The 25801-nt window shown below is 45.9% G+C and overlaps 1 protein-coding gene across 4 annotated transcripts in view; it reads left to right on the forward strand.

The window, feature by feature from the left end:
• MAP1A (microtubule associated protein 1A) overlaps positions 1 to 25801 on the forward strand; it is a 52251-nt gene that overhangs the window by 10189 nt on the left and 16261 nt on the right. For 3 of the 4 annotated variants that reach the window (XM_018069563.1, XM_018069560.2, XM_018069561.2), the window contains one exon: positions 25708 to 25790. In XM_018069563.1, the coding sequence (XP_017925052.1) occupies positions 25708 to 25790 (83 nt within the window). Of the gene's footprint in view, positions 1 to 24485; positions 24542 to 25707; positions 25791 to 25801 lie in introns of those variants that run through there. The other variant, XM_018069564.2, reaches the window with a different exon arrangement.

Here is a 25801-nt window from a genome sequence, read left to right on the forward strand (position 1 = left end):
TGTTTTGTTTTCTTTAGTACTTTGCGTTCTGGTAGATGTGAATATTTTTCTTTGTTTACTTTTTAAAAGAAATACTAAGTCTGGGCTGTCCCTGAGGTAGTAGCTTGGGAATAACTCAATGTTTTGGACTTCTCAGGCCTTTGTTAAATGGCTTTGGTGGAATGCATTCTGAATCCATGTAAAACAGTAGGGGTTTCCCCAGTGATATTGGTCTATATCTGTAGAACGTTTTAGGATAGTTGAGCTGGATGAGACTTAAATTTCTGATAGTTAAAAAAACAAAAAGGAAAAGATCTCCGAACAACATAATAGGACAATGATGTATTTCTTTCAGATGACCTGACCCCACTTGTTTTATTCAGATTTTTGTAAACTGAGACCTATTCTGGATTTTGTCTGCCTTCACTTTGACAGTAGCTATTGTGGAAATTGGTAATGGCTATTTGCAATTTGCCTTCAGGTAAGTGAATGGTTTGTGTTTGACCTAATCCTACTTCTTTGCCTTTAAAATTCTAGTGAGTTCTAATGATTCTGTAGAAAAACCTGCAGTAGACAGTTAGACTCCTATAAAGAAAATTCTTCTGGGATTACTGTTATGAAGATGGCATTTGCTTGTATTTTTATTCCTCTTTCACGGGGATGAATAATTCAAAGTGGTTATTGATTTTTTTTTTATTTTTTTTTCCTTCTCCCCCCTCCTCCATTTGGTTTCCCTCTCTGGTTTCAACTGAGATACATCCTTGCAGGAAAGCATGTACTGCAGTGCTGATCTCATCATACAGGAGAGCATAAACCCAGGAAGGAATAGTGCCTGAAATGGTCGTCCTGTTTGATCTATCTCTAAAGAAATTTGCCTATTTCTCATATTTTTTATTTTTCTTGACTAGCAGGTCTTATAAGCAGAAAGTAACTAGTAACCATAACATACACGCAATTTACTAGCACTAGTTGGGAGGGACTAACGTTCTATTCGTGGCTGGGCTTCACGAACGAAGATTTGGGGAGGGCTCTACCCACATTTGCTACAAGCACGCTGGTGGCGAAAAAGGCCAATACGAGATAGACAAGAGCAGTTGCAAAAGGCGCAGCAGAAAGACTCCTTAGGTGGTGTCGGCAAGACATGATTCTTTCTGCGTTGTCTTTTCTCCTCGAGAGTGATCCTGCGTGTGTTCTCAAAGGCAGCAGCAGCGTTATAGATGGTGTGTCTCCAGACCTCCCAATTGGAGGCCAGAGTAGACCAGTTATGTTGATCAACCCCTGGTATGGGTTAAAAAAAAGTACCTTTTTTTTTTAAGCAAGTCCTCAACAGTCATTGATCCAGTCATGTAAACATGGCAGTATATCCAGAGTGTTGTCAACTTTCCCAAATTTATGGTGTCTTGGAAATTTTGCCACTGCTAATTCTAAATCCCACTCTACCTTCTTCCTGGCCTTTCTCTGTCAGGCTTAGCTCCTGCCTGCTATTTGCATCATCTTCACTGTTGCCACTGAAGCTTGTTACCTCTTTCCTAGGACACTGCTGTGATTTTGTCGAGCTGTCCTACCAGTGCCCTGTCTGTAGAGCAGCATGGCATCTGCTACCTGGACAACTGACAGGGCACGTGCTGAATCAGTGCCTCTGGCCTGACACTGTGCTCTGTAAGAATGTTAACAGCCTTTGCACCTCCCTTCGGGTGTTGGAGACAGAGTTAAAACAGCAGGTTCCCAGGAATCCAACCCTTCTTGGGGCAGCTGGTACCTTTTACAAGAGATTACTGTCTGTTTCAGAGAAGGATTCTGATCTGAGGCGGTTAGACATGTCTGGAAAGAAAAAAAATTAAAAACACCCTTTGCAGGAAGAGTAATCTTGCACCAGGTTTTGGCTCTTGTAGCTTCTCTCACATTGCCTTGATTGCCTGACTTACTTTCAGTGACAGACTTGGCCCATCCCTTCTCCTTTGCTCTCTGTGTCTGTGGGGAGATATAGAAAACTTTGCTGTGTGTGTGCGCCTTTGGGTGCGGGTGCTGGCCCTGGCCCAGACTGCTGAGAAGTACAGCCAACTCCAGCACTGGTAGAAGGCATGGGTTTCTCTTCAGGTAGATGTATGCTGCTTATTGGAAACACTTTTGAAGAAGACTTTCCTTGAACTTGGCGTAATTAGGAAAACACTAGGGTTTTATCCCAGTGTCACTAGGAAATCACTGGGATTTGATCCTGGTCCTCTTCCCTCATTGCCACTCTTCTGAGTGCTAAGGAGTCGTGCTGCACTCGTACAGAGACACACTGCTGTTCTCACTGTGCTCTGGTATTTGCCTCAGTCCTTCTCTTTGTGTTCCTTCTGGCTTTTTAGTACTGCTCATGTTTGCTCCACTTTCACAGCCTTGATTTATAAACCTCTTTATCCTTTCCACCGAGAGTTCTAGACAGGTCGTCTTCTGTCATTTTCCCTAAAGCTTTTCAGTTGCTGAGTTAAATTAGGATCACCATTTTTAAAACCTTATTTTCTGGGACAAGAGGAACCAGAATGTTGGCGCAGAAAACTCACAGGGTTCATGAATTTGTTTAAAGTAGGAATTGGAAAAGAGGCTGGTAGCAGGTGCTGACAGTCTCTGTGGACCTGCATTAGGGATGCTATTACCACAAAAATAAAACCTTATTTAGTGAAGAAAATGATACAAAAATAAATGGAATGGATGACTTGGGCTATCCACCTTTAAACTTGCAAAATTCCACATTAGAGCTGCTAATTCTCAGTAGCTCAGATGATAATCACCCTTGGGCCCTGAAGCATTATAAAGATGAAAATATAATTCTCAAATTAAGGAAGAGGAGCCTAAATATGTAACTGTATTGGACCTGCAAAGCAGCTGAAAGAATAAACTAATTTAGAGATCAAAGGTTCCTTTAAATAGAACTATACAGACAACCAAAGGGTTGTCACTGCATTTCAGAAATGGTTATTTAAAAATAAGAAAACTTGATAAAATATGAAACAAACATTTAGTCAGAATTTAAGCAACCAGAGAGATTAAAAAGATACAAATATCTGTAAATAAGAAAGGAGATAGGAAATAGGGAAACCTCACTAAACAGTTGCAGAGAAAGATGCAGTACTCAGCAAAAACAAGTATCCTGTAGAAATATCCTAGTAAAGCCTGTAGAAAAGAGTAAAAATTGCTGTACCTAGACAGAAATGAAGATAGTCAAGAGGATTTTAGAAGTGATTTGCCTAAGACTTGAACAAGTCATCGGTTCTTTTGGTTGACTGAAAGCAGATAACCTGTGGAAGTCAGTAACTGGATAGTCAAAGCAAAAAAATCTTCCAAGAGGTCAAATGCAAATAAATTCTTGTTCTTCTCGGCAGTTTTTCTCTGTCCTGTGTGCAGTGGTAAGAGCCGTGTGCAAGGAGAACTCAGAAGCTGCCATGCATACTAACGGAGAGGTTCGAGTCTGTGCCGTTCAGAACTCTGCTTTTCACACAGAAGTGTGGGGAAATAAATATATTTAACTCAAATTTAATACCTGGGCTGCTCAGGCTGGGTCAGGCCATGGTTATTCTTTGTCCCAAGACTTTTCAGAAGATAGTATACTCTTCATTAGAATTTCTTCTCTTATTAAAGCCTTTGGCCTAAAGTTGTGAAGAAAATGAAATGTATTTGAGCTTAAGACAGTGGGCAGTTCAGAGCTGTTGTTCAGAGAAGCATGATCTCTAGAGTCATTGTAAGTCTTATGCTTTAGCTATAGTTTTGGAGATCTCATACTTCATAAAGACACAACCTTTACTCGTATAAAAATGTTTTAAACATCACAGTAGAGAAAAACATGGAGATGTGTCCCTGGCTCCACCCTAAGCTTTGAAAACAACAGGAAAACATTTTAAGAAGAGACTTCATATTTATGCTAGCCTGAGGGAAGAGCCTGTCTATAGCTTCTTAAAATTTATGATCCAGAACATTCCTGACAATGTGATACTGACTCAGGTGTGCAGTAATGAAATAAGTGTTCACATTGTTAACAATTTAATTCCATATTTAATTCCATATCCTAGTCAGAAAGGAACTACTCTTAACATCACAGGATGCTTTGAGGCCTTTTCAAAGCCATGTTGACAGGGAACAGAATTCTTCAGCCAAAAGACGGGATCTTTGTCTCAAACCATAGTGATTTGGTGACTGTTGTCTGTTTGACAAGATGGACAAAAGTGTTTTGGGTTTTTTTAGCATAAGTGGGAAAAGCTCCACCTCTCTTTTCTAATTCAGTAGCTGAAATAAATCTATCCTTGCATCAGAGAATAATAGTGTCTTTATTTCCATGTTTGAATGGTGTTTGGAATTGAACATCAATGAACCTCACCTCAGTACTGGTTCTGGTGCCTGTTCTGTGAGGTCCTGTAACTGTGAGACAAATCTCCTGATTTCCTGGCAGACTGAAGAAATGGAAATGTTCCTGATCATAGCTCTGTAGGTCTCCATGGCTTTAGAAAGGTGGAAGTTGAAACTAGAAGCTCAGTGCCCTCTTTTTAGGAACTGGAAGAGCCTTGAAGATCGGTGAGCGCCTTCCTTGTTAGTGCCCTTTTTCTTCTGCTTTTAATGACTATTTTTAAACTTTTTGTTAAATGATAGTTTGTTGTTTTCTTCACAAGCTAAGAAGAGATTATCTGCAACTATTAGCTGCTCATGAAGGCAGGAGGGCTGCCTCAAAGAACATGCGTGCAGGAGGCTTCTTAGGCCCCTTCTGTAACAGGTGTGGGGTAAAGGCAGCAACTGCTTTAAGAACCTCTTCAGGTTTGAAAAGTGTCTTACTGGTCAAGCAGTACACATATACCGAAGAACTGTGCTTTGTGAAAACCACTATACCTCATCAGTGACTTTTCTTTGTTAAAAAACACTTGCAAAGTACAAAAAGATGCATTCCAGTTTGCTGTGGCCTGAACATGTAACCAAGAGTGGAAAGTGAGAGGTAAATTAGAGACAATAGATGCATCAGCCTTCAGGCATTAATTTCATAGAGATGGCTATTTCTGATGTCAATTCTCAACAGCAATTGGAAGATGCTGAATTTTTATGGCATAAAAAAGATTTTGAGGCAAACAAAATAAGAGCATGCCACAATATTAATGAAACAATGTCATTTCCGTATAAAACAAGATCATGGAGGAAGATAAATTGGCCTGTTTGTATATTCAAAAGCTTTTAACCCAGTTACGGGCATCAGACTAGTTCATGCTTAAAAGTGTACTTGTATGACTGTTAACAGGAACAGATTTTGGAACAATTACTAATATCAGGAAATGTCCTAATTAGACAGTAAAGTCTTATTTTGTGGCTTGAAATAGACTGTATCAATATAAAAAAATACAGAAGGAGATCTTCCTGCTCTAAATATCCTGCTAGGGGTGAAATTTGGTCACTGTTGCAATGGGTGTAGAAGAGGAAAAGGCTGCAGAGTTGTATATCACTGTATGAAATGGCCTGAGATGTGTGCCCTTCCTGTGAGTGCAGTGTGAGCTGTCATCCTGGAGTGCTCTGAAAAATCTACTAGTGGCAGTGCAATTTCCAACATAGATCAATTCTAGACCAAGGCTATGCTACCCCCCTCCCTCCCTACCTGCACCAGTGGCACTGCTCTCTGAAGTGACAGACATGTCTCAGTGTTGTGGGTTTATTTGGAAAGTCCCGAAGAACTGCCCAAGGGATGAAATTGTCCCTGGGCTACCACCTGGGCAGTGAAGTGGATGATGTTGAATATTAAGAAGCCTGGTTTATATGAAGCGGAAGTAACAAATACATCCTCCTGCTTTGTCTTCAGCACTGCTGCATAGCAGTACCTTCTAGGTGATATCCTTTCCTCACCTTGTGCATCTTTAGGCGTGGGGACTGCATGTTTGGCTTGCAGTCATCTGCATCCTTACCTGTTTACTTGGCTCTTTACTTTTGACTCCTTATTCACTTTGACTGTGCAAATCTCTCCAGCTTATGTTATACTGGTTATAGTGGGATGACAAGCACAATGGGTGATGACAATGACCCTGTTTTGAAGAATGTCTGTTGTGATGCACGGGGGATGAGAAAACGAATCTGAAGGGATGATGAGCAGAGGACGGTGGAAGCATGGGCAGCAAAGGTAATGTATTCATTTTAAGGGGATAGGAGAGGGGTAAATACAGCCTGTATACATCTGGGGGAAAAAAAGCAATTAGGGAGGAACCAGTCCACTTGTGTCATGTGCAGGGGTAGTATCGTACAAGGAGTACACTACAATATATATGCTCTTCTGTGACTTCATGGAAATCAGTAAGCTTTTGCTGACTGGTGGCTAAAACTTTTTCTAAATCTAGATTGAATATGCTATTCCACACTTATTATATTAAGGATTGACATAAATGTCTTCAGGCTACCAAAGAAAAAAAAAGCCAACCTGGAACATGCAACACTTTTTAAAAGGACTTGGAGGGACCTGGGCGCCACCAAGATTAACGTTGAATTTGTGTTCTCAGTGGATGCTGGCAGATGTTATCCTGATGCTGTTTTTTACCATGGTGAAGGAGGTTCTTACCAGCACCACTGTTAGAAGAAACATGCTCCAGATCTGTGTGGGGCACATTCTAGCCCACTAGGAGGGGTTCCCAGTCACCACAGCTGACTGACTGGCATCAGCAAGTTGCTGGTGTCACTGTCTGAGTGTTAGAACTGTCAGGCAGAAGTCTGGGACATGACAGATGTAGTGAAGCAGCTCAGCACCTCCCATAGCATGGAGCTATTTTTTAATAGTTTGTCCCTTGAGAATTTTTTAACCTTTGGTCTTCTTAAATAGGGTGTTAAGATGAGGATATGTTACCTGCGTGAAACATACAGAAATCTAAGATGTTTGATTCCAGTGTGGTAATTTTTCCCGAGGTTCACAAATATTTGCCACTGATTGGCATAATCTGAAAGTTACAGAAGGTTTAATTTTTTTTTTTTTTTTAATTTTTAAAACCTATAACAAATTCTGGGATATTTTTATTCCTGAGCATTCCATTGTGTCTTGAAAAATCACTGAGCGGGGGACCTGCTGTAGGGCAGACAGGACATCTCCAGCTATGGAAAAAAAAAATCACTCTTGCCAACTAGCACGCCATGGAGTAATTTCAGTGCTGTACTGGGAGACCTGAGCCCAGCAGAGCAGGAACGAGGAGGCGCAATTCTCTGCAAGTGCCATGGAGGTCAAATGGGCTGGACACTGCTGGTTATGAAACAAGTTGCAAGGTTCTTGGAAAACAAACATTTATCTGAAAACAGTGTTGGAAACAAGTCTCCTGTTCTTGCCTCACTCATTCGAGCTCGTTCTCTGTCCGGTGGGGTCACTGCTGACCCATCCCTGTGCACCAGCATCCAGGTGCTGGTGTGTGGTGCCAGACACGTCTGTTCCCGCCCGGGTGGCCGGGACTGTGCCGGGTGGTTCGTGTTGCTCGTCTTTAACTGGAGGAGCTGCTCTGGAGCTGGAGCCCGGCGCGAGATTCCAGTTTAAGAGTCGCTTAAGCCGAAGCCCTGCCAGGTAGGATGGGGAGCACCCTTCTGGGCAGCCCGTGAGGAGCAGCCTGATGGTAGGGTGTTGAGAAAAAACGTTCAGCCAGCACCGGCACGCATGTTGGCCAGGGTTTGACCCCCGCGCCGGGTATTTCGAAGCGCGGGTCGGGGTTTTACCCTTGCAGGGTACTTCGGGGCGCGGATGGGGGTTTGAACTGGGCCGGGTATTTCGGAGCGCGGGACGGGGTCCCGGTGTTCGCCGTTGCCCGGACTCCGCCCGAGCGCCGGAGCCGCACCGGGCTGGCCACGGGAGTAGCGAGTCCCGGGCTGCCGCTGGGGCGCTCGCGGCCCGCAGAGGGTTAAAGCCGCCCTGCGCACCGGGGTGGGGGCGCGGCGGCTCCTCCCCGCCACCGTGACAAGGCAGCCGCTCGCGCAGCCCGGGCCGTTGCCGGCGCATCCGCCGCACTCCGGGCAGCCGGTCGGCGCCGCCTCCCCGGGCAGGATGGTAGGTGCACCTTCCTTCCCACTGGCCTGGGGCGGGCAGCGGGGGCGCCGGGGCTTTCGGGAGTGAGGAGCCCCCAGTGCCGCGGGATGCGGGATGGAGGCGGCGGCGCTTTGTTCGCGGTCGGATGCTGCTCATTGCTTTGGAGGACAGTGGTCGGCCGGGTTGGACGGGCCGTTCGGGGGAGGTAGCGGGGGATATCGGTGACGGCAAGCGGACTCAGCCCTGGCTGGGCTCTGCGCTCTCTGCGCCGTCCCAATGAGCTACTGGGGCTACGCAGCCCTGGCAGAGGCGCAAGTGATGGAGACGCACCTGCGCGGAGCGGTCATAGCGGGTGCGGTTTTCTTGGCTTGGAATTTGATACTGTTTGAGTAGGGGGCGACTGACGATTCAGGGGGACTAGTGACAAGAGGGGAAGGTGGCTGCAGATGGAGCTTGGTTTTTTTTTTTATAATCTGCGGACTTCACCCCTTGTCAGCTGTTTGTACCCGAGTATAGGAACAGAACTCGAATTCCCCAGCTGCTCAGCTGTTGGTTGCACTTGTGTCTTTAGCTCAAGCACAGAGAGTGATGTATGAAGATAGGTCTAGAGAAGAATCTGGAGAAAATATTCTGTCCGTCAGGGACTTAAGGAGTCCTGCAGCACTATGGTTTATCCCAGTATGGTCTTCCCTGAAGATAGTGTGCTGCTGGAGAAGGGAGGAGGTGGCACAAGGCACCTCACAGATGATGCCTTTGGGCAGGGCTTGGTGAAAGACTATTAATGTCTGTATCACTGTTCCGCTCTGTGCTGATGCTGGAATGAGGCTAATGCCAGGCAGAAGGGGGGAGGGTTGTTAAGGTGGACTGTCATGCTGTTAATTCCATGGAAGAGAGACACAGGGCTGGGCCCCTTTTGCAATTTCTCTTTCCTTTGGTGCTGCACGCCCACACATGAGTAGTCTTGAAGTAGCTGAAGTCTGGCTTCAAGCTTCTCAACACTACATTCTTCCACTGCAGGAAGCCAAAAAGCATCCAAATGGGTCCACTCAGTGGGGGGGTTAAAAAGGAAGGTTCCTGTAAAATGTGAGTGATGCAGCCTTTCAAGGGCAGCAGAGAGGGGATGTGGCCAAGCTTGAAGCTGATTTTCGTCCTAGTAGGCTATGGAGAGGGACTTTGTGCTTAAGAAATGAGAATAGCAAAGTGCTTTCTTTTTCCTAGCGGTGATCCTTTGTCATCCTTTGCCTCGCTGTACTGCCCACGTAGCACAGAGGGATAAGGAGCCAGCGGTCCCTTTATCATTAACTCTCCTGCATTGCCAGTGGTACTGTGTGATGATGACACCTTTGCAGTCACAGACACACAGGGTTCTATTTTCATAGGGTATGTCTGGCATCTGTTAGTGTTGCCACCAGTAGACATCTTGCTAAAAATGTTAAATTATCTGTATGCTAATGCTGAAACGCGTTGAAGTATTTCAAAACAGGGCCTTTTATTTCCAGTGTCCAGAGCTAGAGAAGCTAGATTGGGAGCTAGAAGCACTTTGCACAGACCAGGGTATGTGACCATGAATATCTGTCAGACTCTCCTGTTTTGGGTAAGAGGGGGAAACAGAAGAAGCAAACCTCATTAACTAGAGAGGGAGCAATGAAAAGAAGTCAGTAGTGAGGCCAACAAAAGCTTTCTTAATAAAGAAGAGAGGGGGCTGAGAGCAATCAGACTGGGACTGTCAGTGATGTAGGGAGGCAAAAAAGGAGGGAGCTGTGATCAATGTATCATTGATCACACAGTGAGGTTGGAGGGGAGGAGCGTGGCTGCTGCACACTCACACACACAGAAACACGCGCGCACACACACACTGCGGCAAATTCTGCAGCTGGTGCCTGCTGGCTTATGACTGCAGAAAAAACAAGCTCCAGTTTAAACTCTCTGATCTCAGAGACGAGGCTGTTTCTATTCCAAGTAGCTCTGGTTCCGCTGCGAAAAGCCCTGCAGGCTGGGCACTGTTCCAGAATGACAGGGATTCCTCTTTCTTCTGATGGGGCAGGGGGCCTTTTGCTGTGTAATGTCGGTACCCTCCCTGTCTCCCCGATGGCTTCATACTGGTTGGCTGCATCTAGCCCGCATGTCTGTCCTTACACTTTCTCCAGCAAGTAGTTATTGAATGCAGGCTTCCTTTCCCGCAATCTGGCAAGGCAAGGCTGTTGAATCCTCTACCCTACTCCCGTTCTGCAGACAGAGACACGTGTAGCTTTGCAGTAGTTTCTTTCCTGACAAAACAGTCCATGTCCTGACATGTCTTCTTGCCAGTCTCCCTCATGTCTGTGGTGCTGGCATACCTGAGTCACATCCTCAGCAGAGGTGGTGGTAAATGGACAATGGACCACAGGAGCATGGTGAGCAATTGCCAGCTCTTTGCTGAAAGTGGGGAAGCCGCGTGTATGTGAACAAGAGGTGCAGTGTGTTTCAGTCAAAGGGGCATGGCTGGACATAGGGGTAAGGGCAGAAGGGGCATCCCTCAGCATGATCTTCTATGAACATGGTTTGTGCTCTTTGTACATGTTCATATGCAGACCTTCCTAGGTAACTCCTGCGATAGCTGCATCTTACACAGGAAGAAGAAACTCAGAAGCAGGTAAGGATCCAGTAATACATCCTTATGATAGGCATCTGAATATAGAGATCTTAGTGGGTACTACTTCTAGCACAGGGTACTACTGGCATTATGACAGACTTTCCACTGCTCCTTTGTGGGCAGAAGAGAGAGGCCTCCAGGCCCTTGAGAGGAGATGCTGTGGGAGCCCAAAGCAGTTGAGATTGTCTGGTTAGCACACAGTGGTCTGACAGTAGTAGCTAGTTCAAAACACAGGGAGTATCTGCCAGCTGGTGAAGTGACTGTTAGGCAAAAGTACCTGGGGAAGAAAGGGATGAGAGATGATAGAGACTCTCCATCAGCCCAACCTGTGTATGGGAGAAAAGAGAGCAAGTTATGCTTAAATGAATGCTTATAAGCATTTGTTCTCTGGGGAGAATTTAGTAAGATGGAAAAAGATTTATTTTTCTTTCCCCTCAGAAATGCTGAACTGGTTTTCTGGACTCCAGGACAAGCCTAGTAGCTGCTGACAGGAAAGACTAGAGAAAGTATTGAGCTAGTTTTGTTCTAACTTCTCGGTTTGTATTATTTTTTTCTCCATCCCCTTAGGGGCGTTTGGTTGCATGATATGAGTTCTTCTGACAAATACACATTTTGTGTTTGTCTGCAGTAAACACTTTCCTTCTACTAAAGCATTAAAAGTACCAAGTTTCTACCAGTTTTGTGAAAATTGGTGGGACAGTTGAGTGATCTGAATCGGAGCCATGAGTGGGACAGTACAGATCTGTTTGTCCTGCAGTCCCTGCTCACAAACCGGCCATCAGCCTATGGCTGTCTCTGAGCATGCTGCCACTTGCACAGTTGGTAGTTTTGGCTCACAAATGGAGCTGAGAATATGGCAGTGAACTGCAGGGAATGTGGAGGGAGCTGGGATTATCACAGCGGGACAGTGCAGGCTGGACACACAAAAAGTAGTCTTTGTCAGTTCAGGCCTTGCTGTGCCTAAGCTCTGTGCTTTGTTTTTACTTTTGCTTCACACTAAAGAAATGGAGACAAATTTCTACTTGTAAAAATCTGGTAACTTCAGATCAGTTTTCCTTCTCTCCTGCCTTCCTCTCCAGGATCTCAAAAGTTAGTGCTAATGGCAAAATCAGTTGTGTATCCAGCTCTTGAGGAAATTTCTGTCCTTCTGAGGCTTTATTCAAAAATTAACCTTAACAGCGATCTCCTTGGCCAGCAGGTTCTTAGTTCTCCTGAAACAGCCCTTGAAGTCTTGCTGGACCAATCTCTCAAATGTATAGAATAGTACTGGGTTGGGTTGTTGTTTTTTTTTTTTTAATCAGGAATGCAATTTCGATTAATTTCTGCTTTTCTGAAAAGCATCATCATCCCAGTGTCTGTGTCTGGAAAGAAATTAGTGAACCCTTTCCTTGCTTTTGAAAGTAAAGGCTTGGGTGTTTCCTCTAAGCAAATGAAGGCTGAGAATTGCCAATGGAAGGAGGCAAGTAAGTCACAGAGGGGTAAGATTCATGTCTGTTATCAATATGTGCTACTGAATAACTTGTGTGTCTCTTTGCACATGTTACTGTCGTTCATGCTCCTTCTTGTAAAGCACTGAAGTCTCTGGCAGTTTACTAGAACCTGCCTCGGCTGTAAAAGTTTGGTGCTGTTTTTCACAATGTGCTCTAGCTACAAATGTATTGTCTTAAAAACCCATGACAGCAAAACTGGCTTCCTCTGTTGACCTTCAAGTTAAGAAATTCAGTTAATTGCTTTTGCACTTTGCTAACCTTTTATTTCACTGAGATCTCACCTGTCCGTTCTCTATTAAGCTCCAGTGTCAAGTTCTTAAATAATTAGGGAGAAAAACTAGAAGGAAAAGGCCATTAGTACCTCCCTTTTGAAAGTTGTTTGAAGAATGTCGGTCTGTCATAAGGCACTCAAGATGCTAATAGCTCTCTTAGAGGAGAAATTGGCAAGAAGCCAACGATTTACCTTCTGGGTGACTAGATCTATGTTCTGAAAAGCTTGCTAAAATGAATTAAGAGGAGTAAGTTAGGTTGCAGTACTTAACAGAAATGCAGACATGGCTAGGCCATGTAATAAGTAAATGGCCTCACTCAAATATGACTCCTAAAGCATTGGATAGGGTGGTTCTCTGTGGCTTTGGTCTGTGTGACATTTTTCTGAAGAACCAGCTTGCAGGCTGTTAGGTATGAGTGCAATGTGTGTTTTGGCCCAATTCCTGGTTGCTAGATTTGTGTTTTAACTGTTATGTGTTTTCTTTCTTGCTGTTGGTCCCTATTCAAAGGCAAAGACCATTGTTAAGAAAGAAGGAGGCATGGGAGCATGGAAGGGTCCTGTGCTTGCATGGCTTTGAGGGAGCTGAATGAGTGAGAGGCCCTGAAAGAAGGGTTTGTGGTGTTGGAGGCCTCTTCAGTCTTTTCTCCCTAGTCAGTAAATTCAGTCCCTAATTCCACTGTGTAATCTGCAAGCTGAAAGGGACCTGGCTAGATGGGGTGGCATTAGGAAGCAGGGCCTCCTGTGATGAATTAAGACTTGAGTGAGCTCAGCTCAGGCAGACTGGTGAAAGGCAGTGACTGAGTGGACTTGTCACCAGTATCGAGAGAGAAGATGTCCCAGGCTACTCTGCTAGAAACCTCCTTGGCTGCTCCCAAGTGCCTCTCCCTTCAGTGCTGAATGGACAGGCCCTGTGTTTGCTGGCAGAAGGGACAGGAGGCCTTGAAGTTCTGCACTTTGAAATAACTTTCTGTATCCCATTCGTTATCACTGTAGTCCACGCTGTAAACCAAATCCCAGGAACCCAGACCATGCAGAGGATCTGTCAAGAGGCAGTTAGATCCAAGAGTGCAAAATTAAGATGCATCAAAGAAAATTGTTGGCAGAGAACAGCTGCTTTTTTTCAAGGGCTAGCAGAATACAGCCCTTCACTTTACCAACCACTCCAGCTGCTCAGAGTCCATAGCTGGTTTAATATCTGTATATTAAGGAGAGGTGACATTCAGCAGGTCATCCTCAAAACAAGCAAGGGAGAGAAGAAAAGTGACTTGGAATGAGACTGTTAACAGTACAGAATAGGAAGGAGATTTTAGGATTCTGAGCAGTTGCTGTAAATCAGAAGCAGGAGCCTCTTGTCAGAAATTTGTCATCTCAGTAGGCAAACAGGAGGAAATCTCAGAATTATTTCCTTGTATCTTCAGCCATCCCGTCTTTTATACAGTTAAGTTGTCCCTGCCTCAGGCAGTTTGCTTACATGTGTCATATTGATCAGTTGTCCAAATGACAAAAAAAAAAAGAGAGAGAAATAGGACGGATCATGAGCTGTACCTCCAAGTCAGTCAGCATTACCTAGATACTTCAAAACCAGGAGAAACGCACATTTTTCGTCAATCTGTGCTATGTTCTGGTGGTAAGAACACATGTCCTGGGTGCGTATTCTTACTAAAATTAAGAGATCATAAGCTGTCCAACTTTGTGTCTTACAGGAGTCTTCATCCCTGAAGCCTGAAGGCATCTGCCTCAGTGCCAATGGGAGCAGTTTTGTGGCACCTCTTTTCAGTGATTGGCAGCAACTCCCAGCTGAAGTACCACTGAGAAGGGGAAACATTAATTTGGTGTCCAAAGGGACCAGCTATAATAAATCTGCCAGGGGTTGGTGGAGTGAGGGCACCAGGTAAGAGGGTGTCTTAAGGTGTGTTTAGGTTTCCTTCCGTGTATTTACCTGGAGACATTTAAGAAGCTCCTTACAGCTGGAGGCCATATCCCTGTGCAGGACTGCACTCCTGATTCAGTGAATGCCACATGCTGTTCCACAGCAGAAGGATGCAAGGCCAGCATGAGTCAGCAAAGCTGCTGCAGAGAACAGAACCTTTCATGGCCAATCTTGCACCTGGCAAGCTAGGTAGCGGTGCTCACCTTATCTGTTTTCTCAGTGCTATAACTTCCAGTTGAGGGGCAGTAACTTCTGGAAATAGATACAGCTGTTTCCAAAGTGAATATCTGCAACTTCAATTAGTGGTTCTAAAATGGCCGAGATATCAAATTGCTCTTTAGCATAAAAGTGAGGCAGTATGTGTAATTGGGGAGCAATGAGATGGTTGCTATGGTTGACATGGTATAGAAATAGAGGTTGCCTGGGAGAAGAGCTGTAGATGGTGTGAAAATATCACAGGGAGGAAGGAAGATGGGAAAAACAGGCAAGTGGTTAGGAAGAATATCTCCTGGGATGTGGCAAGTGCCCACAACCTCCCACACCTTAAAGAATATTTCATCTCCTCCTCTTGCCCTGTTGCTGGTTCACCTTTGTAGTAAATCCCCAGGAGTTGGTCAGTTACTTTGCAGAGCCTGCTCTCACCTTAAAGCATGATTAGTTCTACTGACATGCAGTAACAGTATGGTAAGGTGAGTTATGAGATATCTCCAGCTGGATCCACAAAAGAAAACCTGAACGTGCCTTCAGATTCCTCAACCCTCTTCATCCTGACAGACTCAGCAATGTTTCTAGAAACCAGACCTTGTTCACCTTTGGCCCAGACCATTCGGTACCATTCTGACCCCCTGCTTTGGGCGAGTCCCCAGACCACACGTTTCTATTTTTGACAGTAATTAATTTCATCTGTTGTGCTTTCCCGTATTCTTTAAAACCTGTTGCAGCCTGGGCCTCCCAGAAGTATTCTTCTTTCTATTCGTTACTGCTGTATTTTTCCTTTCTCTGTCCTGCCTAGTATGGTTCTCAGTTAATTTCACTCTCACTTTGTTCCTGTTGAGAAATTTTTCTCCCTCTTGGAGCTGTCTTGCTGATGCTGTCTTCTTTCTGTGGCTTTTTACACCAAGTTCTCTGCTTACAGAGTTCTGCAGCTCTTAAGGATTTCGCTCTGCCTCCGTGCTGTTCTGAAGTTCGTGCCTATTCTGTCCCTAATCAGATGCTCTATTCTTTCCTGATGTTAGCACCTCATGGCTCCCTTTACACACAGAGTGTTGGGTTGTGCCAGTGTCTGGTGGAAGTATATCTGTGACTGATTGTCCTCCCAAAGACAACTAGGTGGGTGATCTGCTTGGAAGCTCAAGCTAAAGCCCCCGGAGGAGCGCAGATTGTGTCACCGGCTCTGCTCAGGTTCACCTGATGCTCTTTCATGTGCTGCCTCTCTCTCTGCTCAGTCCTCTGTGTGCTGCACTGCTAAGCCCCCGGTCAGGGCTGGGTACAGTCCCTGTCACCCTGTTATCCAGGTGTAGAGCCACACAGCAGGCGAGTCCTTTGCTTGGTAGAGAATTGAGGTTTGAATTATCTTCCCTCTCTCTGCACTCTGCTTTGTGCTTTCCTGTGCTTTGTTTGTTCAGTTTCCACAGATAAGACACATCTCCTGTTGCGCATCCATGGGGCTTTATTTTGGTGGTGCTGTGTTTTTAACTGACTCAGTATGTCAACATGAAAAATCATTAAACACTATTTTGAAATTTTCATAAAAAATAAAACCTCATACATACAATAATACTTTCCTGCTCAAACACCATTGGCTTCCCCTTCTTTTATAGGTGCAGTTTAAAATCCCTCATTTTTATGCCCTATGTGATTCCCTCTGTGACCTGTTAGATGATGGTTTGCACGCTCCCTTCCACTGCTCCGTAGGCGACACACAGCCCTGCCCTGGCCCTCCCTGACAGGCTCTCAGTACTTTGTTGCAGCTTCTTACCTATTAATTTTCAGATGATTTTCATATTCCTATTAAAAATGTATTTTCCATTTGCTGGTATACAGTGATTCTCTCTGAGAAAACCACTAAAGAAAATCTCTAAGGAGAGAGATTTTTCGATTTAGCCATTGACAAATAAATAGATACTTATTTATCTATTTCTGCACAGTGTTTGAAGACCTAAAATTAGAAAGTGGATGAAATAAATCTTTACTATAGACTTTTTCAGGCCATAGGAGGCAGAACACTTGCTAGTGACCGCAAAGCACTGTCTGAAGCCAGGTCCTCATCATTCTTAGCTGCTGAATCACACACTAGAAAGCTAAAGCCACAGTAACTTTTCTGATAATGTTTTTATGATAATAAGTAGTTGTTGTAGCCATCACATGTTGTGGGAGGAGGGGAAGAGGCTGTGGGACAGCCCATTTGTTGTGATCCACGGTGAGCTGGCTGAGCCCTTTGCTCTACTCATCTCTGGTAAAGCAACAGAGCTGGATATACCTAGAATTGCTGGGACTGCTGCATCTCCTCAGGCTCTGGAAGGCAGCAGTTAGGCACCAGTGTGCATGGCAGCCTCCCCCCTCGGGTTCAGAATCTGTCTTAGGCTGTTCTGGGGGTTTACACCAAGCTCCAGCTGTATTCGTCACCTGATGTCTCTCCACTTACCTTGCCTGAGAGTCTCCTCTCATCTGGCACAACACTGCTGTTAAAGGATAAGGAGGAACAGAGTGGGACTTGTCCTGTCAACCTGATAAACACATCCAGGTGCATCCCTGGGGTGTAAGAGATCGTGTTTGACTTCCTGAGCTGGAACCAGCACGTGAGTTCAGGACTGCACTGAAGCACAGATGCCTCCCTGACTACAGGGGCTGGTCCAAGGCCTTCTTTGTGCCCCTGTTGAGATAGCTGTGGCTGGCATAATTAACTAGTTATTCCTTAGAGTTGTTGGGGGAGGGAGCAAAGACACTTGCTACACAGCCTGGTGTTTAGGATGCAGATGTGGATAGATCCCGTTCCCGTCTCTCTGCACAAAAGCTCAGGCTTTAGCCAGCGAGGTGGGAGCAATCCCGCTCTGTCTGGCAGGGAGCGAGCTGGGGGTTGCCCATGTGATGGGCAGCCCACTGTGCCTTCATCCTTTGGGTTCTCTCTTGTCCTTTGAGAAGCTGGCGACTGGATACAGGCATCCAGCTTTCCATCTAGATGTGAGAGAAGAGCTGCAGTGAGAACCTCCTGACTTAGAGATGTGGATGTGGTGGTGCAGGGTTGGGGTCTGGTTCCTGTTTCTTGATGGCTGCTTCCACAGCCACTCAGCCAGTTAGTGCCTGTGGAGGCCCCACTGGGCCAGTTGCCCTGCGGGAGCTTCTGGTCAGGCCACAAGAGCTGAGGCAGCCAACACTGAGCCTCCTGCCCCAAAATACACTCCCAGTTTTCTCCATGCTCCTTGAAGGCAGACCAAGATTGGGATGTAAACAGCATGTCAGTCATAGGCGTGCACAATAACAAATTGGAAGGTGCTTTGAATAGTCAGGATGAATGAAGAAATAATCCCAAGAGCCCAGAAAGTAAAGTGGTCACAGCAAGAAAGAACAGAGAGGTTTAAAGTGAGGAAGCGCAGAGACCCGATCACACCTTAACATATGCTGAGCCCAATACAGCTGTTGTTAGAACTGGGAGCCTGGGATTCTGTGTATGTGAGTGCTAGCATGTTGTAGACTCCTGTTTACCCTCCACAGTTCAGACCAGAGGCAGCCACAGCTGCATGCCCAGGGCTGGGCCCTGTACAGGTGCTCTGCCTAAGGCAGGTGCCTCTCCCTGCCAAGAGAAGAAGATGACAGTTTCCTTTGATGTGAACTTAGACCAGAATCTTTCCTTTCTAGAACCCACCACAAATGCCCCCTCACACCTTTTCAGAATCTCTCCAGCCCACCCCTGTGTGGAACCATCCCTTTGTACAGTTATTGAGGTCTCTGCTCTTGCACAGTGTGAGCTGTTGCAGGAAGGTGTGCGTGAACTTCCTTATGCTGTGCTGTAGAACTTTCCACTTCATGCATTGGGGTTCTCCACGGGTTGCCTCCCCTTTTGCCCACAGCTAGGGAATCATATAAGCATGTCTCAAGGGTTGATAGATCTCTCTGACTTGTTGTACCAGGGCAGGGCTGTTCCACAGTGCAGCAAGGATGCTCAGGTACAGAGAAGCTAAGAAATGTTTCAGGGATGCACAAGTCTATAGTAAGGAGGATCTGAATAGTGAATCCAGAGTTGTTGGCTGTGCATTGGCTGTGAAAGCAATCTTTGTGTTTATTTTAAATTCCTGAGCCCACCTGACTAGCTAGCAGAGCTTCCAAGTCTCCATCAGCCAGAACTGGTCCCATTGGCCAGCCAGCTGCACACTTTTCAGGTTGCCTGCTGGAGGAAGGAGCTGTGTGCCCTTCAGGTGCTGGGAGTGTGACATTGCTTCCAACAGGGGCATGTTCACTCCTCTCCCCACCGCCCAAGGGGTGGCCTTGGTCTGGCAGAGAGATGGGACCATAGTGCAGTGGGAGACAGGACGGCATATCTGCAAAGATGGGATGAGAGGCAGGACCCTGCTTAGAGCTCAGTGCAGAACCTTTTCTCCCTTTCCTCTGGTCTTTACAATCTCCCTCCCAAGGAGCTGTGGCTTGCCATGCTTGGTACAGTCCTGGAGTGTTTGTGAATGACTGTGTTGTTTCATTTTCTCCGAATGGACACCATTTGGGGCTGGATCCTTTTTCTCACATTGGCACTGAAGAAGCTGCAGTTAGAGGCTTCACAGCCTCAGAATGAGAGAGTCAGTTACTATCTCAGGGTTATTATGCAATTTCAGAATGAAAGAAATGGCAGTCTTTCAGCTTGCGCTAGCTCATGTTAATTTTGCAAATATATGCACTCTAAGAACCCTCATACACTGTTTGACTGACCTCTCCAGAGGTGAACTTTGTTCAGTAGAGCATCAGGAAGACTGTGTGATCCCAGGCTCAGCTCTTTGCTGAAATGTAGCAAAAGGTGCTGAGCCATAGTGATATCTAGGATCTTCTTGTAAGAGTGTTTTCAGAAGTGTCCCCTTGAAGAGATATGTCCATAACATCAGGTACGACAGCAGGAAGTTAGGAAGTCAGTTTTTAATCACTGTAGCTTGTGTGCCTTGATAACATTTTCAGACAGTGAAACTTTGTTATTTTTTATCAATGTACTGTTGGTGTTCACTCTGTAGGTAGAATCTGGCCTGGTAAGCCCAAATAGTCTTAGGGACAAAGGAGGGAAAGGGTGTGGGAAAGACAAGGGAGGTAATGAGAGATAAAGAATGCATCCTGGATGGGGAAAGGGCTGATTTCTGTGTGATCAGATGAGCAGTCTCCATCTTCTGGATGGCAGGGTCTTGGGAGCTGTGCAGCCCAGATTTGCACCTGCCATCAGACAGGTGCACACACTGATGAGATCCCTGCCCTGAGCTTTCTCTTTTCCAGGCTAAACAAGCCCACCTCACCTCTCCTCAAAGATGTGCCAGTCATTTAATCATCTTTTGGCCCTTATGTTCGTTCTGATTTATTTTACCAGACAGAGCATCATGACTGATTTCAGCACAGTCCCTCAAAAGATTACCCAATTCTATGGCCTATGGCATCATTTCACGAAGGGGAGAATCTGGGTCCCACTACCCTGACACTTGGTCTCTGTTTTCAGCATGGTGCGTTGTAACTGTGGCTCTTCCAGTCCTGATCAACAGAATAACAAGACCTCTGAGGTGTGATAGATAGTCTGAAAGACTAAAGAAAATAAGAAGCAGCAGCTTGTATAGCTGTCCTTGAGAGCCCTTCAGACCAGCCCAGAGTTTATTTTGCAGATACAAGGGTTTTAGGTGCTTCCATTTAAAGTAGCAGAACACAAGGATCTGCTCCAGCAGCATGACCTCCTTTTCTGCCTCTACAGCCATCTGTCTGCTTGTAGGATCATCTCTCTCGGGCATCCTGTTTGTCACAGTTACCCCAATGCACTGTCCTTTCTTTCAGCCTAGCCTGACCTCCCTGCAGAGCCCTGTCTGCCTGACTGCTGAGCACTAAACCCACGGCATCTGCTCCTCTGTTCTCTCTCCCTCTGTCTCTTTGTACATGCAGACAGCCCTGGATGGTTAGTTCACACTCACTGCAGAGTTTGTGTGGCTTTGCTCTCCACTTGCTATCCTCCACCAGAACCAAATTAATTCTACACTCAATAGACCACATAATCATAGAATATGTTAGTTGGAAGGGACCCATAAGGATCACCAAGTCCGACACCCTGCTCCTCACAGGTCTAGCTAAAATTAAACCATATGACTAAGAGCATCATCCAAATGCTCCTTGAACTCTGACAGGCTTAGTGCTGTGACTGATTCCCTGGGGAACCTGTTCCAGGGGCCACCCACCCTCTTGCTGAAGAACCTTTTCTAATGTCCAATCTGAAATCCTCTGATGGAGTTTCATTCTATTTCCTTGTGTCCTAGTGCTGGTCACCAGAGAGAGAAGATCAGCACCTTCTCCTCCACTGCTCCTCTTGAGAATGCTGTGAACAGCAATGAGTGTACTCAGCTATATATACTCTTAAAAAAAAAAAATCAGATTTTTCCTCCCTTCCCACTAATAGTCCAGGAGTGCAGCTGCACATCCTGAAATGCTGCCTCAGTATTAGTAATGGAAATCCATCCTCTAGCATTGCCCAGAATAGCTGTTGTTCACCACCTCAGGGATGATTTGTGTAGTGCCTCCATGGTCAGGTCCTGCTGACAACACCCAAAGGTGGCTGCTGCGTAGGAAGGGCTGTATGTGAGCCTCTGTGGCCCTTTGGGGTGAGGGTGCTGCTACTTCTGCACAATGATAAGTAGTGTGATCTGTGCGGAGAAGGGGAATGCCCTTTCTTTTTCTGAAACTTCACTGAGATTGTGAATGAGGTGCATTTGTATATTAAATCTTTCCGTATATTATGCAGCAGGCACTTTGTGTGGGTAAAAGGCAAGTAATGCTGTGAGTCAAAACTACTTAAAAGGCAGAAAACAAGTTAGCAAACAAATATATGGTCATGTTTGTGCAGTGGTAAAATACAAGGGCTTCATGATTTTCTACTAAATATAAAGCTGATCAGTACAGTAATGATGAGGAAAGGGATTGGCATGAACATGGAGGTGGCTAAATTTATAGATGACTCAGTTACTGAGGTCTAGAAAAAACTGTGAGGAACTTCAGCAACTAAATTGCACAGTCGTCATGATCTCCCATTAAATTAATTGTCAAAAAAGCAAAATCAAACCCACTAGAAAAATTAAACTTTCCAGACTCCTCGTAAGAGCTTAATTAATAGAGTCATGATAGGGTGAAATTTGTGTGTCACTGTGTACTCCAACTGAAGATCTTTATTTAGTGCAAAGCTAGTGTTAGGTTATGTTATGATAAAATAAAAAAGTAGGGAAATATAGAAAATACAGAAAATACAATAATTATATCCTGTGAATCTCCGGTGTTTCTTCTCATATTGTGTACGTCTCTTACTCATTTCAGTGGCTGTGGGGATAGGTGACAGCAGTTCTGAAGGGACTGAAGAAAGTCTCCTCTTAAGAAACAGTCGGTAAAGAGTAGGGGCTTTCTGTCTTGGTGGGGACATGGTGGATGGGAAGTGCACAGGCACAGAGCTGACTGCAGAAATCAGAGTGTGGCTGAACACACAGAGAGGGGATTCATCCAAAATGAGAAATGCAGTGCTACTGAAGAGAGGATATTTATTTATTTAATGTCACAGCTTCTGAGTGTAGTTGGAGAAGGCTGTGCAGGGTCAGGGATCTGTGTTCAGAATGTGCCTGGAGATGAGCTCTGTCCAGATGTTTATTCCAGGCAAGTTGAAGACAACAGTCTTCAGGAGCCTGAGAATAGATTCCTTGTACTGGTCAATGGAACTGAGGGATTTTGCCATTTGCAGTGCGGTTTCCAGCCATGCATTTCATTGTGATAGAGCTCTAGTAAGGACAAATACCTCGCAGTGACCTGCACAGCATGGTTCCAGTCACCATGGCTGCAATGTCAGTCACACCGCTATGTGTTTCTGGTGCACGTAGTTTTGGTTAGTGAGAGGAGGGATGTGCCAGGCTGTATGTTTAAATCCTCTGTCTGTGCAGCTGCTCCCTCAGGCTGTGTAGAGAAAGCTCCTCTGCCTGATGAGCACTTGGATTCACAGTTTTGGGCCTGTGTGTTCCCTCAGCTGGGCACGGCCCTTGCAGTGGTGCTGCTGCAGTGGGCTGAGGAGGTCACTGCTGCCGCTCGGGGTGAGCAGGGGCTGGGCACAGGCCGGGTCTAGGGCACTGTGTTTGCAGTTCAGCCTGGAGTTCATGTGCTGTTCTGCTTTATCTCTGAATTTAGTTAAAAAACAGTTTGGGGTTTTGGTGTGCATGGGTGTGTGCAGTAAGTCAGTGTTTCTGGCAATGGCCTCCTGAGAACCAACTGCTGCAGCTGAAGAAAGGGAATCTGCCCCACAGTGGGTCTGGAGCAAAGTTCTGGGGGGCTGCACTGCTTCAGAGAGTCACAGAACTCCCAAATTGTAGGTTGGAAGGGACCTCTTGAGGTTGTCTAGTCCAATCACACCTGCTTAAGAAGGGTAAGCAAGATCAGGTTTCCCATGCCTGTATTCAGTTGGGTTTTTATCTCCAAGGATGGATGCTCCACAGCCTCTTTGTACAATCTATTCCAGTGTTTGACCACTCTCACAGTAGAAACAGTGTTTTCTTGTGTTCAAATGGAATTGCCTGTGTCTTAATTTGTGCCTCATATCCTGTCATTCAGCACTACTGACAGAAGTGTCTGACTTTCTCTTCTTCGTTCCATCCCATCAGGTATTTATTTATATGTATTGAAAATATCTCTCCTCCATGCTCAACCTTGCCTTGTATGAAAACACTTCAGTCCCTTTATCATCCTCACAGCCTTTCACAAGACTTAGTCCTTCTCCATTCATCTCTCCCATCTGCCAGCAGCTGCTGGCCCTGCAGCTTGAGCCTTCTCTTTCTTCCTCGTGTGCAGGGGACATTCCCGGGGGTGAGGGGCTGCCAGCCAGAATGCTAAAAGCCAGGCTTTGTTCACGGCCCCGGGGGGGACAGCTCAGCTGCCTGGGCTCAGATCGCAGTACTGGAAGCAAGCAGCAGTGTTTTTATGCGTGTTACTGCTGCAGACGGGCCCCTTCCCTCTGCAGCTGGCAGTGTCACCAGCCCTGCCCGGCTGGCAGCGCGCAGGCTGGCACTGGGTGCCTGGAGGGATGCCCATGCGCAGGCACGGTGACTGCACGTGGCACGAGGACGAGGCTGCTGGTGTTGGCGCTGTGCACCAGGCTGTGTTCCCCAAGTGATGTGGGTAACCACTGCCAGAGCAGTACCTGGGGTGTGCAGGCACCAAGGTGGCAGAGGCTGAAGCTTGGAGAATGGTGAGAGTTTCACTTGGCCCCAGTAGTAATGTTGAAAAATGGGACCAGATCACTTCTATTCTGGATGCCCCAAACAGCAGGGGTGGAGGTCTCAGTGGTAGGGAGCTGTGTGAACACTGCACAAAAAATCAGTGGGGAACCAGGGTGCTCCTTGTGAGCACTGCTGGGACCTCAGCAATGCCAAGGCACCAGCAGTGCCTTCACAATTGCCATTGCCTCAAGGATGAGTGAGGTTTTGCTTCTTGCAGCTGCACAGAATGCCCCAGAACACCTCCCGGGCCCTCCTCATCTGCACCTTCTCCCACTCTCCCACGCTGCTCCCCATGGCTCACTTGCAGCATCCCTTCTGTGCACAAGGACTTGCTTCCCAGTGCCTTCAGCCATACACCAATCCCACATCGAGTGGCAGAAATGCCCCTGAACTTAGTGCATTTTGCACAGTGATGGTTTTTAGTCTAGAGGGACCATATTTTTAGCCAATCTGACAGAACACAAGTTCAGAAAATAGCTGGAGATGCTGTGCAAGTAGTTCTGCTGAGAGCTTAGAGCCAGTCTCTCTTTGGGCTGAAAGCTGCCTTCTGGGCATATCTGTCTGATTAGTTGCTGGCAGTGAGTACACCATTCCAGTAAAGTGAGTATGACTGCTGAGCATTGGCCTTTCTCTGACTTCTTTCTGTGTCCTTTTCGAGTCTTTCTTTGAAATACCAGCTTGATTGAGCTATTTTAGGATTGAGATCTGCCTAGAAAGAGCTGATGGGAGGTTCTGGAGGCTGGAAAGAATAACATTGTCAGAGAGCAACAGTTGTCTGAAAGGTGAGAAATAGAATTAGATGTTCATTTTCAGTGAAGATCTGTGACCCTCCAATCTATATGAGGAATTAAAACCTATGAAAGACTTAAACCCTATAAATTATACATTCAAACAGTTAAGTTCTAAGTGCCTATCTTGTTGAGTGGATGTAATGTCCAGAGGTAGGTATTTGCAAAGACTGGAATCAAAAAAGATTTTGTGCTGCCTGCTGTGTCCAGGAAAGTGCTGCAGGAAGGTCCTGTACATTGGTCCTGCATCCAGAGCCATCTGATGTGGGCAAACAGCGGTGGCTCTGGTCCTGCCTGTCAGCATGGCAGACACTCACCACCCTTCTTTCTAATACATTAATAGGGCCTGGGCATTATGGCAGCATTTTGCCAAATAGCTATATAATGCCCATGCTAATGTGAGCCCCCAAACTGCTTTTTTACATTCCCAGGATCTTGCTTGCTCTTCTTTTGCTCCTCTTTTTTTCCCTAAAGAGAGCAAAGTCCTGTCTGGGTACCTGTTTGTGCCTCTGACAGAACAAGCATTCTTCTTGTCTAGATGCTCCTCACAGCAGCAGCCTGGGAGTACACATTTGGATTAAAGAAAAGCGCTTCAGAAGAGAAAAAAACTGTAATGAATGATGAGAGATTTGTTATCAGTGCTGCACCACTCCAGTGAAGGGTGAGTTGGCACCTGCTGACTGGCTTATAGAGCCCTGTGGTGAGTAGGGCTTGGACAACACCAGGGACACCTCTCAGTGGTAGCTGCCATGAGGCAAGGCACTTCTGTCTGGAAGGGATGATTCGTCTGTGCCAGTGGTTACAGGCACAGCCATCTGGCACAGGCAGGCAGCTCAGAATCAGAGAATCAACTAGGTTGGAAAAGACTTCTGAGATCATCGAGTCCAACCTTAGTTCAAAGTGCCTGGCTCTGTGGACTTCAGAACATGTTGGAGCTGAGTGGCAAATTGTGCTGATCCAGAAGTAGGATTTCTTTCCTTGTTGCTGAAAAGAGTTTGCTCTGTTCTCTGAGACCCAGGTATTAAATTGGGTCTCAAGTGCAATTTGAAGTCTTGCAATCAAACCCATGCTGAAGTGGAATTTTTGAGGCGAAAATATCAGTAGCTGGGTGCTGTCTCATCTGCTTCTCTCATCCTGTCTAATCCCTTTTCTCTCCCCAGGCCAAAGAACTCTCCATCACCGGACTGATATCCTGGAGACGGTGATCCTGGTAAATCCTAATGTGGACAGCATCGTGTCTGAGGTAAGGATGAG

Source organism: Manacus vitellinus, unplaced genomic scaffold (genome assembly GCF_001715985.3).
Source record: "Manacus vitellinus isolate BGI_N305 unplaced genomic scaffold, ASM171598v3 scaffold_16_pilon, whole genome shotgun sequence".
Lineage (NCBI taxonomy): Eukaryota > Metazoa > Chordata > Aves > Passeriformes > Pipridae > Manacus > Manacus vitellinus.